A 15,828-nucleotide genomic window follows, 5' to 3' on the forward strand; every position below is an offset into this window, starting at 1 on the left:
ACTCTGCAATCTGCAGTTACAGAGGACACCACAGACAAACAAACATGCCGTCTAACACAGTGGCATGTGTGTGTCTTTGCTGGACAAACAGAAATGGGACGCTGCTGTGAAAGGTGGCTGATGGAAGACTGTACAGTCACTGCAAATGGTGTGCGTGGTTTACTGACCAGTCAGCACTTTAATGACTGTGAATTCACCTTTTACTTCAATTCAAATGATTGTGTAACGGCAGGTGTTCAAGGAACGTTCAAGGAACCTCTATGTCCAATTATGAACTACCAACATTACAATTCATATTGAAAAAATAAAAAGTACTTTATCTACAATATATTGCAATAATAATAATAATAAAACTCATGGAACTTTAAGGTAGTGATCCATAGTTGGCCATGTATTTATTTATTAATTTATTTATTTGTAATAATAATAATGCTAGCCGTTGGTTGTAAAGAAACCACACAGAAAAAATATATTTTGTAGTTTTATTCTGACGGCTGTGTTTAAAAATGACAAAAACAGCAGTCGATGGGGCCATATATATGAAAAAAAAATTATAATTATAATAATAAAAGAACGTAAATGAAATACAAAAACTATAAAAATTAAATATGGTACAATGAAATACGGTAGAGGCTAATGTCAACAGAAAACACAAGCAGGGCATTAGCCTGCCCCTATGCTTCAGCATACATCACCTTAATTTATGCTTATATCATTCACAGCATTTTATGCATTTCTAACCAGGCTTTAAGGCCATGTATAAAAGTTTAAAACAGTATAATTGTCATTAAGTTTTTTTTTTTTTACATATATAATACGTTTTACACTTATTCACTACACACTCTGGGCTATAAATCATTAAATAAGATATGATTAATTCTGAATTTACATACCCAGTTCCTGCACATGTGCACCAGATTTGGTCAAACTCCACGCATGCAATCCATATGACTCCTTCAAAAATCATTCATAAACACTCAGTTTGAACGTATAAACTCTTGTGAACATTTAATGCAATTTAACAACATTTTGTGTTTACCCAAATTCTCAACCGATGAACAAAACCGGGAGCTCTCTTGCCCAACGCATGTTCTCACTATCTAATATGCTGGGTTTCCATCCAAAATTGTTCAAATGTTTTTTCTAAAAGTTCGACTAAAGAAAATATGAATTGATACATGTTTCCATCCACTATGTAATGGGCATTATCATGAGGGAGCTGCCTCATCATGACTGAGCACCTGAATGACCTCTCCCTACTTTGGGGACAATTTTATTTGCAAATATAAATGCTATTAGAAAACCCCATTTTATTGACTTGACTACTGAATTGAATTTGAATAAACTATAATATATTTTTCCCTCATGATGCATCCTCTTGTTGTATTATTTATGTTGTTATTGTTAACTGTAGACCTAAATCAAGTATGCCTTAAAGAATTGTCCTTTGAATTTACTGATTATCGAAGACCATTTTACTTAAATTTTACACTTGGCAGAAAATATATTGTTAACACTTCCTGCATTAAATACATGAAAATAATTAATTACGCAGATTCTTACGATTTTAAAATCTATTTTATTGTCACGCTATATGTATTTATCATGATAGAAACAACTGCAACACAATGAACAGTAAGCTTTAAAGAGAAAAATTAACATAGCTTGTCTTCTATGCAAAGCCTAGTAGCAGTCACGTGACAAATGAATGAAAGACTCATAAGATCTGAAGACTGAGTCAGGAGGTGAACTAATCAAATCTGATTCCTGTAGAGTCTATGCGGCTGTCACATGAATAATGAATGAAAGACTCATCAGATCTGAATACTGAGTGGGGAGGTGAACTAATCAATTCTGTTTCCTGTACAGATCCTTTGTACTACTTCAGCCTGCTATGCCTCTCCAGACCACTAATTGGCACTAGCATTCTGAGTCCCATTGGTGGTAGAACAGTGTACATCACATGAGGTTCTATCCCCGTCACAGGTGACACATCACAGCAAGACTGAACCATGGAAGTGGACCCAGCAGAGGATTCGGCGCCTACCTCTAACATGGACTGGATATTTGCCACCCTCTCAGGTCAAGACACCACCATCCATATCAGAGGACCAAACTGCAATTCCATCGCCTCCATTGGGACCTCCTCTTGAGCGGAGACTATCTGCACCTGAGAGGTATGAAAGGAGTCCGGGGAGGTGTAGAGGCTTTTACAACCCAACAATTTCCCCACAGAAGGCAGCAGGGTGGACTACATTATTACCCTCCTCACTGGTAAGGCTCTAGACTGGACTACAGCCTTGTGGGAGCAGCAGTCCCTACTTATGGCAAATAGTGGCCTGTATATCACTGAGATGAAGAGGGTCATGCATCACCCTTGCTACAAAGAGTGGTTGGGACCAACAAGCCCTGAGAGCTACTTTACTTCATGCCCTGTCTCCAGAGCTTAAGGATGAATTAATCTTCTAAAACGCAGCTTCCGATCTCGAGTCCTTAATTGATATGGCCATAAAAGTGGACAACTGCATCCAAGAGCATCAACAGAAACGTTGTAGGGAAGTCAGGTCGTTTTATGTTCCTACCAATGTTCTTGTGTCAACCTCTCCTTTAATCCTGAAGAACCCAAGCAGTTGAGAAGGATCAGACTCTCACAGGCTGAAGGAGACCAGCGCATGAGAGAGAGGTGCTGCTTATATTGTGGCAAGCCAGGTCACTTCAGGTCCGACTGATCCGAGCTGACGGGAAAAGTCAACTCTCATCCAACAAGAGGGGGGTTGGCACGAGAGTAATCACCCTCCCCTGTCCGGTGGCTTATGAGGTACTAATTGATACTATTGGTTTGGGGAGATCAACACCATACACTCCTGGCCTTAATTTACTCTGGGGCTGCTGGGAACTTCATGGACCTTGAGTTGGCCGAGCCTGAGAATTTCACATTCTCCAGAATCCACTAACCATCACTGCTCTGGATTGGAGACCCCTAGGATCTGGCCAGGTAAGCAAATGCAACACACCCATCCTCTTCCAAGTTGGTTGTCATAAAGAAAGAATACAGTTATTTTTTATCCATTCCCCAGAGCTCCTTTAGTCCTAGGCTTTCCTTGGCATACTCTTCACAACCCACACATAGACTGGTCAGCTCTAGTTGTTACTGGTTGGGGTTCTAACTGTTGTTTTATGATCTTTCTCTCTCTGTCATTTTCACAAGCTACTGTCAACAACACCTGAACATTGGCCAACAGAGTCTCAAGCCCTGACCACAGAGATACTGGCCATCCCCAAGCTCCAGCCCACAGCTTTCAAGACCCCAACAGTTCCTCCTGAGTTATCTCAATTTCCCCCAGAGTATGCAGATCTTTGTGAAGTATTCAGCAAGACTCGAGCAGCCTCTTTGCCACCCCATAGAACTTACAATTGTACGATAGATATGCTTCCTGGAACCTGTCCTCCCTGGGGAAGACTTTACTCCCTCTCTGCCTCAGAAAGAAATGCCATGGAGGAGCACATCAAGGAAGCTCTTAAAGGTGGGCTCATTCATCCATCAACTTAACCAGTGGGGTCTGGTTTCTTCTTTGTGGGGAAGATAGACAGTTGCCTGCGACCGTGCATTGACTACCAGGGTTTGAACAGCATCACTATCAAGATCCACTGCCCACTGCGCATAATGAACACTGCCTTGGAAATCCTTCAGGTAGAAAAACTTTTCACCAAGTTAGATCACAAGAATCGGTGGTGAGGAGGGCCCAATGATAACAACCCGACCCAGGTAACGGCCCTCCAGGTCACCTCTTCATACCTAACTTTGCCTGTTAATGTGAGTTACAGTTGGTCCACACATCTCTTCCCTCAGGACACCCCAGGACCACTAGGACTCTGAAACTCATCTAGAGAAGATTTTGATGGCCCAATATGCAAAAGGACGTCCAGGATTTAGTTGTTGCATGTACGCTGTGTGCCCAAAACAAGGAACCCAGAACCCATCCTCAAGGTCTGCTACACATACTACCCATCCCAACCTGCCCCTGGTCTCACATGTCATTGGACTTCGTCACTGGATTATCAAGATCGCAAGGTAACACAGTTATTCTGGTGGTGGTAAAAACATTTTCTAAAGCATGTCATCTCATTCCACTACCCAAGCTCATGTGAATAATGAACGAAAGCCTCGTCAGATCTGAAGACGGTGTGGGGAGGTGAACTAATCAAATTTGTTTCCTGTAGAGTCTATGTGGCTGTCACGTGACTAATGGCTTGAAAAAAAGATTAGTTTGTTTTGCTGAACATGATTCAAAGACTCACGTCAGTAAAATGATCTGATCTTCCCATCACTACGTTCTAACCTACACACATGTGTAACATAGCGGGTATCGCAAAACTCTTAAAGGGGCCACATCCAATTTATGACCAGAGTTAAAATACATTAAATTTATCCACTTGGCTTCATAATAATAATAGTAATAATAATAATAATTGATATTAATAATACAACTCTCATGGAACTTTAAGGTGTTTGTTTTTGTAGAGAGTGAAGTGTAAAAGTATCAATCATGTATATGAATAAAAAATTATTACTTATGTTTTTGAACCTATAATTTGATATTTAGTATTAGTAGTATTTTCATTATTACTTAATATCAATTATACAACTCTCTTGGAACTTCAATGTATTTGTTAAAAATGTAAAAAAAAAAAAAATTATAATAATAATAATAATAAAAAAAAGCAATAATCATGTTCTATTAATGTTACAATTATTATTTTATTAAGAATGTTTTTTATCTATAATTTGATATATAAATATTAATAATAAAAACTCTCATGGAACGTTTTTGTAAGGTAATTGTTTTTAATTTGTTATTGAGAGGGAAATGTAAAAGTAAACATTTAAACTTTTTACTAGAGCCACATTAATGATTTAAATGATCATATTTAATTATGAATCCATAAAGTGGATTACAATAGCATTAAGCATTTACACCTGAAATCAGGTTACAGTCACATGTTTGATTTACAAATAGTCATGGAATCATATTCAAATTACAGGTACTTGATTACAACCAAAATCTTTATATTGTTATTGACATTATTCAAATAGGACAGAAAAACAAAACAGTTAATAAAAATACTAAAAATATATGTGAAATTTCCTTTTATTACAGTTAACTCCAATAGTCCAATAGTGTGGAGTGGTGGAAGCGTAGTGGCTAAAGCACAGGGCTATTAATCAGAAGGTCATTGGTTCGAACCCCACAGCCACCACCATTGTGCCCTTGAGCAAGGCACTTAACTCCAGGTTGCTCCAGGGGGATTGTCCCTGTAATAATTGCACTGTAATTCGCTTTGGATAAAAGCGTCTGCCAAATGCATTAATTATTAATTAATTAATTAATTATTAGTCCTGTGGCGTTATAAGAGTATAAATATTCAATGTAGTCCCTTAATTAATATGAGGTCATTCAAACTGCATTTCATTTCAGCCACCCAGCTGCAGTTAGTTTGGAAAACTGTTAAAATGGCAGAATAGACTTGCTATCATTCAGACAAGAAAAAGCACTCATTTTGGCATACGTTGTCAGACAGACACTAAACATTCAATTGTGGCTCTTTAAGCATACACTTTCACTAACAGCACAGAATGAAAAGTAGAAATGAAGATAACTTAATTAGTTCACTGATCAAATCAACAGTGTTAGACCGATTGTGTCTGTAGGCTGCGATTTTGTGTTACGTAGTGGATAACAGATGACAAAAATGGAAAGTTGGCTTGGCCATGCCAGCTAAGCCCATACATCACATCAGTAGCTAAATATTAATCACACATAAACATGAAAACACACACACATTAATCACACCACTACATTAACCAGTATTCTCATACATCATAACATGCTGACACATGAAGCTCAAGTCTTGCATTCACAGCCTGTGATGTGTCTGTATTTGAAGTGTGTGGGGTTGTTTTTTCTGCAAGTCAGTGTGATTTCTCTCATCTCATAACTTCTCTCCTTACAGCTCTTGTAATCTTGTTCTAGCTGAAGTGTCCCATGAAACTGAACCAACCTGCAACACAACACAACCTGAAAGCTCTCAGCACTGGGGCTACACAAACAGACAATAAGTGTTTGTGCACTTACACAAAATATATGGCATCATATAGACTTTAAAATGATGATTAGAGCTATTATTGTAATATTGGATACATAATAATAATAATAATAATAATAATAATAGTTGTTATTATTATCAGCAGTATTAATAGTAGTCATATATTTTTAGTATTCTTTATTTTTATACTGTTTAATATTATGCATTTTATCTTTCCTTTTAAACTGTTACTTAAAACTAAAGGTTTGTAACATCAGAGATAAGCCACAAAACCAGTATTCCAATATTCTGATATTATTCTTCTTATTATTGCACATTTGGATATACTACTACTAGTACTACTACTACTACTAATAATAATAATAATAATTACTATTATTAATATTATTATTATTATTATATAAATATAGCTACAAGCAGCGATACCGGGGTCAAGCCAACTATCGGCACCATGAGAGCAAAAAATTAACTATAAATAGCTTGTTTTTAGAATTTTTGTCCAGTATGTGGCGCTGTTCTGAAACTGCTCAGCTAGTATCTGGGCATGATGGTTAACAAGCAGGAAAGCGTTCAAGAGTTATAAGTCAAAAAATCAGTTTTTGCCATCTCCTGACCAGTAAGGGCAGTGCGCCAAAATGATGCAGTAACGTCAGGGTCTAATGGCGATGACACGTACCAAGATTCATCCCCCAAGCCTCAAGTTCAATTTTGCATATTCTTCGTCAAATTCTTTGAAGTGCAATTCAAAAATGGTATGGTTTATCAAAATTCTGAGAATGTATTTTTGTCGTGAGGGCCTCCTAGATGATGCATGCCAATTTTCATGCAAATCGGACAAACCGTCTAGGAGGAGATCGAAAAAGTAGATTTAGCATTTTTAGAAATAGCATTGTAACTTTTTACCACATGGTGGCGCTGTTTTTGAGTCCCCTCAGAGCATGGTGCCAAAGACACATAGCGAGTTTCGTAACGATATGCCAAGTCATTCATAAAATACAGCATTTTATGACTAAATTCAAAATGGTCGATGTCCAAAATTGCAGACATAGGAAAATGTGGTATCGTTTGACTCAGTATGTAGCACTTGATCTACAGAGACAATATTCGGTATTTTCGGCAAAAGTTTTCAAGAGTTATAAGCCAAAAACAAATCTCCTGGCCAGTAGGGGGCAGTGCAACAAAATGCTGCGTGTAACCTCAAGGTCTAATGGTGATGACAGGTACCAACTTTTGTCCCAATCCCTCAAAGCGTAACGGAGATACAACCTCAAGTTCAATTTTGCGCGTTCTTAGTCAAATTAGTTGAAGCGCCATTCAAAAACGGTATGGTTTCTCAAAATTCTGTGAATTACTTTTTGTCGTGTGTGCCTCTAGATGATATAAGCCAATTTTTGTGCACATCGGACAAATGGCCTAGGACGAGGGTGCAATCTGACCGACATCATAGGGTACAGTCTTGAGCCAAGGAATCTGAGAAAAAAAATATTTTGTTTCTAGGACTCACGTTCCAAAAGTTATTAACATAAATGTGTGAGCAAATTTTGGCAGTTGGTGGCGCTAGAGGGTTTGAGGTAGAGGTGCCAAATTTGCTGTGGTAACCTATCAGACTGTCTGACTGACTGTGCCAAATTTCATAACTTTTCCACAAGCAGTTTTATGGGCTGCCATAGACTCAACAACGAAAGAAGAACAATAATAAGAAAAATATTTATGAAAACAATAGGGGGCTTTCGTCACTTCGGGGCTTGACCTCTAATAATAATAATAATTATTATTATTCTGTTTAATATTGTCCATTTTATCTTTCCTTTTAAAATGTTAGTTAGAGCTAAAGGCTTGAAGCATCAGAGAAAATAAACCCAAATTTTATCCAATATTACTATATTAGTATTAGTGGTAGTAGTCACAGTAGTAGCAGGGCTCGAAGAGGACGGATGGAAGGGGATGCCACTCCCTTGTTGCAAGAAATACCAAAAAGCATCTCCCTTATAAAACCACCATCCCCCTTTGCCATCCCCTTTAGATAAATTGTGTCATGTATTACTTAGAAATAATCATGCAAGTAAAATATTTAATATTTCATTTTAATGCGTTTGATAAATAACAGACTTTAATTCAGGGCGATTAGACGGTCAGAATTTGATTTCGGCATGTGCCAGATTTCTATAGGTGAACTCCCCCAATCAGATCTGGAGTTGTACAGTTTGGATATATGCTGCCAGGGTGACGCTGTTAGTTACACAATGTGGCAACCTTGAGCGCGTGAGCTCTCTCTCCACTGTGAAAAATGACAGCAGTTTTCTGAAAACACTGGCTGGTGTGTCGGAGTATGCGATGGGTTGACTTGTCCTTCGTAGTGTTCACATGAAACTTACGCCACAAGTTTTCAAATGTTTCAAAAGTAGTAGATTGGAGTAGAACAAATGTGTGTCTACAGTGGGTGAACGATCTAGAAAAAAAAACCTTTTCATGATCATAATGTGGATTCTTTTTACAAGATTCATCATGAAATACAATTACAGAGCGTAACAGGTGCATATTATGTTCTTTTGTCCTACGGGTCAATGAAGTGACGCTCATATTTGTCCAGATCTATTAAATTAATAATACATAAACAATGCAATTCTTACAAACCATTTACTTGAATACACCTCATCTATCATGAACATTTTTCAATTGCTGAGTTTGTTATTTCTTTAAAAAATAAGCAGTGAAACAATTGTGTTTTAAAATATAATTAAAAACGCTTTTGTCCACCAAATCAAAGTCATTGAGTGTAACCAACATGTAGGTAGTTATTTTGTTGTTTATGTTGACCATAAAACACAGCGGACACCTTTAGACCCTCAAGACTGAGCGTGAAGTTTTAAGAAACATCTGATATTTATTTTGACATTTTTATGAAAAGGTACATTTTGTAAAGGTACATAATATTTATATATTTTAAAAACAATCATAATAAAAAAAACATTATAGAAAAATGTGTTTGAAAACTTTGGAATTGAATGATTAAGTTGTTTATACTCTCATATATTTAAGGTGCAAAGAAAGTATTATAAAACATGTTACTTAATGGTTACCCACATGACAATTTTAAAGTTAGATTATTTTTTATATATTATTTTTGTAGAAAATTCTAGTTTTGTACAAAAAATGTGTTCATAATATATGGACACAAAGATACGTAAAGTGTTTTAAGCAACATTTTTAAAAGATTTCTCATTATAACACCTTGTACAACCTTATTTGTGAATGATCTCCACGCACACACACACACACACACACACACAAATCTTTGACTACACCACACCACTTGAATTGTTTTACAAATCGACCACTGAGTAGTAGTAGTAGTAGTATCCATTTTTTGTTTTACTCTTTATTTTTATTCTATGAAATACTAAAAATGTTTTGGGAATTGAACTGTACACATATTTGTCATGCTGATAAACCACATTAAATGTAACTTACAAAATCAAACAAAAACTGTAAACTGAAAATGTAAGAAAACAATCACAAATAATAAAGAGTGAAACATGTAATACTACTTAACTAGCAGCAATATTGTTCTGATAATACCCTCTAGTGGCCAAACAGTGGTTTTCTAAGGAGCTAATTGATATTTGGCACATGTGGGGCCCTATTTCTGTTTAAGTGCATATCAGCTTTGGCTTTCAGCAGACTGTTAACAGACCCAAAATCAACATCCTGTAACAGTTTACAAGGGTCGAGCAGTGAAATATGTGCAAAAAACAAGATCAAATTAGGCTTGCTAGAGGAACTTTTGTAATTAATGTAAAATAATTAAGAGTTTTAGTATAAATGGGCAGTAAGTCTGATAATATGTACAACTTGCCTGTGTTGTGTCTCACACTGGCCTTCACAGCTGGGCAGCTCAACTTCCTGTGTGCAGTTTTCAACCGTGACATTCATCCTGGTCATTCTGGTAGTACAAGCAACATTACCTATGATACACAGCGGAATAATGACAGTCAGCAACAAAACAACATCAACTTATGGCCCAAGTAAAAGCCTGCCACCTGCAATTTTTCACACAGCAATTTAAAAGCTTACCTTACTCGCATACATTCAAAATAATGGTCTAATTTTACAGGAACACCCCTAAATAATACTAATAAATAAAATACAATTATAATAATAATAATAATAATTCAGAAATAACATTGTATATGTCAAAATGTTTTGATTACATACGTGTTTTATCCCGTCTTTGAAAGTCTGTGATTGAGCCTCTGTTTGCTCTATATTCCTCAACTCATTACAAAGTGTTAGCTGATTCCACTAGATGGCAGCAAGTACTAGGGAAAAGGAATTTTCCTCTTTCACCTTCCTTTACAATACGCAGATCTTAAATGCAGGTGGCGCTCTAACGCAGCTGAGTACTCGCCATGCGATCGTCCATAGACTTTCGGTCTATTTTATGATGTCATGCACCTTTCCCAATGTTTCGTTGAATATCTCGTCCTCTGAGTGGACTAAAAGCTCAATCTAGGTGTCATTGGAAAGGTGATGTATAATATTTAATTATCAACAGTATCTTTTATACAAGTGCATATTTTGTTCTGGAAATCTAAGATACTGGATAATGTAATCAAGTAAGCTAGCAGACAAGTATAGAATGTCTCATTTTGAAGAAAGGTAAGGTTCACACAGTGGTAAAGGTAAGAGCTGATATAGAGTTTGTGGCTACATGAGATATTTGTCTTTGTTGTCTAACAGAGATCATAACGCATATAGTTATTCTTTTGATAATCATTTGAACTGTGGTGTTATAGCAATAAAATGAGCTTTCATTTGAAATGCATTGACTATTTTGTCAATAAACCTACACGTATAGCAGCAATGATTCTTGTCCCATACGCGTGAATCCTGCACACACAAAAGACATGATATGTTGGGTTGATATGTTGAGTTGCATTACAAAACTATGGCTGTACATTGATGTTGTTGATAAGACTTGATGTGTTCTTGTGCATGCCCACCTCAGCGCAGGTCTGCAACGGACATATTCTTCTCTCCAACTCAGTTCCTGTCTCAGTGCAGCTGAAAGACTCACATGGGCGTGAGGGGTCTGTCCACCTGTCACCCACCTGAACCCACCGGAGAGATCATTAAATCACATTCTATTTAGATATTTAATAATGTATTTAAATGTCAGAAATACAGGACGTGACCATAACTTCACCATGATAACCACAGTTCTCACCGCAATACCACACTACGTTTTTGTTACTATAGTTGCTACAGTTTTGTTACAGTATTGTGACTACATTCAAATCATAATAAATGAATTGGGATCACTTCAAATTGGTACATAACTCATATTCACAATTGTTTGTTACCACAACATCCCTTAGATGAGTCCTCTAAAACTACACACAACAAATAAGATTCCCATTGTGAGTATAAATGCTAACTAGATCCTTTACCTTGTAAGTTGTTCCATTGTACTCACAGGTCTTCATGACTGTAACAGAGCAAAAGAGACATTCAAAATCTGTTTTTGCAGCACTATGGCTTCCAAACTTAGATTAAAGCCAGAAGAAATGTAAATAATACTTATACACTTGTTCCTTTCACTATAGCAGTCTTTGTGGGGTTTTAGACAGAGACGGAGAGATTTTACACATTACCGCAGACTTTACTGTTACAGCAGTCAGACATCAGTAAGGAGTAGGGGCTGCACACTGGAGTGGGATTTGGAGGTTTGGGTGTGCACACTTCAGTTTTGGTTTGATTGTTACATGTGCATGTGTGACAGTTTGATTCCCATACTGACCCCACCTGACACACAGAGAGAAACAGTATTTGCAATAAACATCTTTTTACAGTCTTGTCATCCTAATATGTGATTTGAGTATGCTGAAGTAATCTCTTACCAACATGGGCTCGCCCAGTGGCCCTTTACAAACTGAAAAATGGGAAATTCAAGTTAAAATTGACAAATGATATAATATTTATGTAACTGACATAACATTCTCTTGGGAAGTTGATTGCATAATGTGCATTGTTACTACCTGGTAAATAAAAAAAAAATAATAATAATTCTCATACACATATTTCCAAATATTTTGGCTATTAAACGAATAAGCCAATTTAATAGAACAATGAACATTAATCAGAGATATGTAGTGGTTAATGTTCTGTAAAATGATGTATTATTAATAAAGTTTGAAGCTATTTAAGGCATCCAGATATTAATTTTGTTAATATTATTATTAACTACATTGAAACATTTGATTTGGTCATCTGTATCTATTGGTTTACTAATATAGTGACTATTTTGCAGATGCACTGTAAAGTGAATAAAAGTGTGCAGGAATTTTATGAACGTGGAAATTGCGGGAATTATTACAATTGTGCGCAATAGTCACAATCCCGCTCTGCAAACTGCTTAATTAATGCAATGAAAAGCTCCGTCAATGGCATTTTTTTCATATTCTTGTCATATTCTTTAAGGCGGGTCAAATCATATGTCATCGCGGGCCCTAGTTTGGGCATCTCTGGTCTAGAATATGCACTTTTGTTTATACATTTGAACCTAAAGTCTTGAATTAATAATAGTATCATAAAGTAAATAAAAAATATTTTTTTTTACATTTAGTAAATATAAATATTACTAAATGAAAGAGGCCAAAACAATAATTTTATCATAGTATGCTCCAAACTTGGTTTTAAATGGATTTTAAACAATGGTTTTGTATTATTTGCTTGAATTTGACAAGTGTGTAAATGAAATCACTCACAAGGACATTCATGTAGACAGATTTGCTTGTGTTCCTCGGCAAGGACTTGTCCGTCTGGGCAAAAGCAGCCTGATCTCAGATCATCCACAGGTTTTGCAGGCACACGCATGCTGTGGAGACAGTAAAATGATGCCATGAGCTCATAGAGATTTAAGTACAACATAAGGCCTACTGGCAAAACATGCACTTCTAGTCCCTAGTACTTAAAAAAAATCTAAACAAAAACTTTTTAAGAGTTAAATGGAAAAAATCAACACAAAGACAAGCTGAACAAAATAAAAGGTGGCACGGTGAATGCTGAAAAGAAAATAGGCTTGTTTCCTTGAAACTTGAACTTTAATTGATAGGTGAAATATGATGCAAGGCCTGCACTGTGAGAAACGCTTAAATCCCTTAAAGTGAAAACTTTCTCACCCGCCTTGACACACGTCATTTGGAGTCTGTCGACACTCATCGTAGATCATTCCTTTAGGACATTTGACCTCTGTTACAAAAACATAGCAACATTAGAAAAGAGCAACACAAAGTCTGCTAACTGCAGGCAAATACATATGGTCCTTGAAGATTAAGTTACAAAGTCCAATCCAGGTAGATGATAAAAAAGTTTCATAAAGTTATAGAAACACACTGCATCCCAGTTCACACACTAATTGTCCTACATTTAAGCTAATTATGCTAGATGCTAATGCTAACACACAAATAGTATCTGATAAGGGATAGTCTGACTCTCTAGTATCTCTATGTTTAGTGGTTGGTGTAGGGATGGACTTAAGGGTAGGGACCAATGAGGTTAGGGTTAGGGGTGGGCTTCAGGGATAAGGGCAGGTAGCGGGGAGTCAGAATCCGGCATAGATTCACAGTCGGAGTGCTATTCTGGACCGTTCTGCCCCAATTTAATCCCTGAGTGTAGCTACACTGCCAGTTACCGACAAAAAGTAGCTACTATAGTAACTATATTGGGGCTATTTTAGAGGGCTTCATATGACTCTGCATCAAATTTGCTCTGACTGGCTATAACTGTGCCATATTCACACAGCAGTATCACATTTATGGATAATGTGCATATGAAATTGTAAATCTTATTGCAACTCGTCTAGAGTGAGTGAGTGAAACTGGATGCAGCTTCACAACAATAAACATAAATGAACATATATTAGTCCTTGTAAGATTGAGATAACGTTCTCTTACCACAGAGGCCATTGGTGAATGGTCTCCAGTGCACACAGATGCCAATCCTCTTGCACTCGGATGCCGCGTACTCCAGAGAGGAACAGGAACTATTGGTTAAGCATTGGTCAAACCTGCAGTTGTTCTCCACAGATGTGAGGTTGATCGTTTTGCCGCACTCCGCGAACACTCTGACAAAACAGAAAAAAAACTGATTTCACTCACAATTATTACAGACACAATACATGCAACAGACAGCTTGAGATGCATTTTTTGTAATCGATAAGAAGACATGCACATAAACTATTATGGAAACACATTTATCAAATAAACACATCAATAAGTCATGTGACTGTATAATTCGCTCATAACTGGAATAACCAGTGGACCAAGATCATTGCATAGCATCTCAAATGTTGCTCTGGTCAACCTTAATTGCTGGACAAAAAGCCTGTGATCAAAATGATTGGGTAATTTTATCCCCCAGAACAGTCTGACATCTGTGCATAATCTGCTGCCGATTGCATAAAAACATGAGGTTTGTGAAAGTATTTGTCTGCACACTCTAAGATGTATTTATTAGATAGAACAAATCAGCCACAGTGGCTTTATCAGTGGCTACAGCTTCCATTTTTTGGGTGAGGGAGGGAGGATTTCTTCCTCTTGAATACATGGGATGGAAACGCTGCTTCATTAGCAAATAAAGTTTTTGTGATGTTCGGATATTGTGCATAGATTAAATTCCTAACTTGGATGGAAATGTGACTAGTGTGATGGGAAATGTTACTCTAGTAATAGGGGTGGGCAGCATGATCAAAATCTTATATCTCAATGTATATCACAATGTATAATCATTCATTATCGGATCATTTCTGTTTTTTTATAGAGCCTGATTGATGCAAACCACAGATAGGATTACTCATAACAAATTAATGATTGTCACACATGAGTTAAAAACAAAAGACTCAAAACAGTCAAATTTATATGATTAAATGGAGAGTTCAGACTCTAAATTCTGGGATCTTTAAGTTTTAAGCCATTGTAAAATCGCCGACATTTGCACATTTTGAACGGTATTGTTGAATTCTATATAAATGAGCCAACTTGCGAAATTGCTTTGCAACCATAAACACTTGGTATATTTACATGCATTTTAAAAGTTCCATTTCAGTCGGACTAAAACAATAATTTGCTTTAAAATGTCATGTAAACGCTCTAACAGACTGGGTAATGCGATTGTAGCTAGACTTCGTCCAGCGAATATATACACTTCAATCTTGGACCATAACTGGCCTTGTAATTGTACGCATGGTACGCATTATTGTGGTTTAGTTATCGTGGAAGGGCTATACTGCAATTTTAGTCTTAATCAGTAGATACCATGCTGATGTCTTTTTTCCCCCCGATCTAAACTGGTAATGAGTACTTTCTATGAGAAGTTACATTTCATGTTTAGACTAAAAAATGTCACCTCCAAAATGGTGGAATTACTCAGCTGACACTGGACCTCAAATATTCGACTATGCATTGTGTCATGTATATTGGACAGACAGATTAAGACTGTCTCTTGACTACGTAAAACCCAGCTATAGCTCAATTATAGCTGCATAGGTAAACGTACTGATTGTAAACTCTGCTTCACATGGCATCTAACAAACATCCCATAATAGCCACGTGGATATGTCTGCCATCGTTTAAGTGGTCTTAGTAGCCTTGAAACAAACCAACATCTACTACATGAATCACAAAGTTACAATTGTTGATTAAAAATAAAATTATATAACTGTGT

General features: G+C 36.7%; 1 protein-coding gene across 1 annotated transcript in view; it reads right to left on the bottom strand.

The window, feature by feature from the left end:
• Positions 1-4,826: 4,826 nt before the first annotated feature.
• Positions 4,827-15,828, bottom strand: part of LOC127638880 (mucin-2-like) — a gene marked incomplete at its 5' end in the record, with an annotated part of 34,177 nt that continues 23,175 nt past the window's right edge. Inside the window, 10 exons of the mRNA XM_052120603.1 lie at positions 4,827-6,060; positions 9,962-10,070; positions 10,956-10,995; positions 11,109-11,216; positions 11,556-11,593; positions 11,760-11,910; positions 12,006-12,037; positions 12,873-12,982; positions 13,287-13,356; positions 14,061-14,230. Coding sequence (XP_051976563.1) covers positions 5,904-6,060; positions 9,962-10,070; positions 10,956-10,995; positions 11,109-11,216; positions 11,556-11,593; positions 11,760-11,910; positions 12,006-12,037; positions 12,873-12,982; positions 13,287-13,356; positions 14,061-14,230 — 985 coding nt within the window. The remainder of the gene's footprint in view (positions 6,061-9,961; positions 10,071-10,955; positions 10,996-11,108; positions 11,217-11,555; positions 11,594-11,759; positions 11,911-12,005; positions 12,038-12,872; positions 12,983-13,286; positions 13,357-14,060; positions 14,231-15,828) is intronic.

Source organism: Xyrauchen texanus, chromosome 47 (assembly GCF_025860055.1).
Source record: "Xyrauchen texanus isolate HMW12.3.18 chromosome 47, RBS_HiC_50CHRs, whole genome shotgun sequence".
In the NCBI taxonomy this organism is placed as follows: Eukaryota; Metazoa; Chordata; class Actinopteri; order Cypriniformes; family Catostomidae; genus Xyrauchen; species Xyrauchen texanus.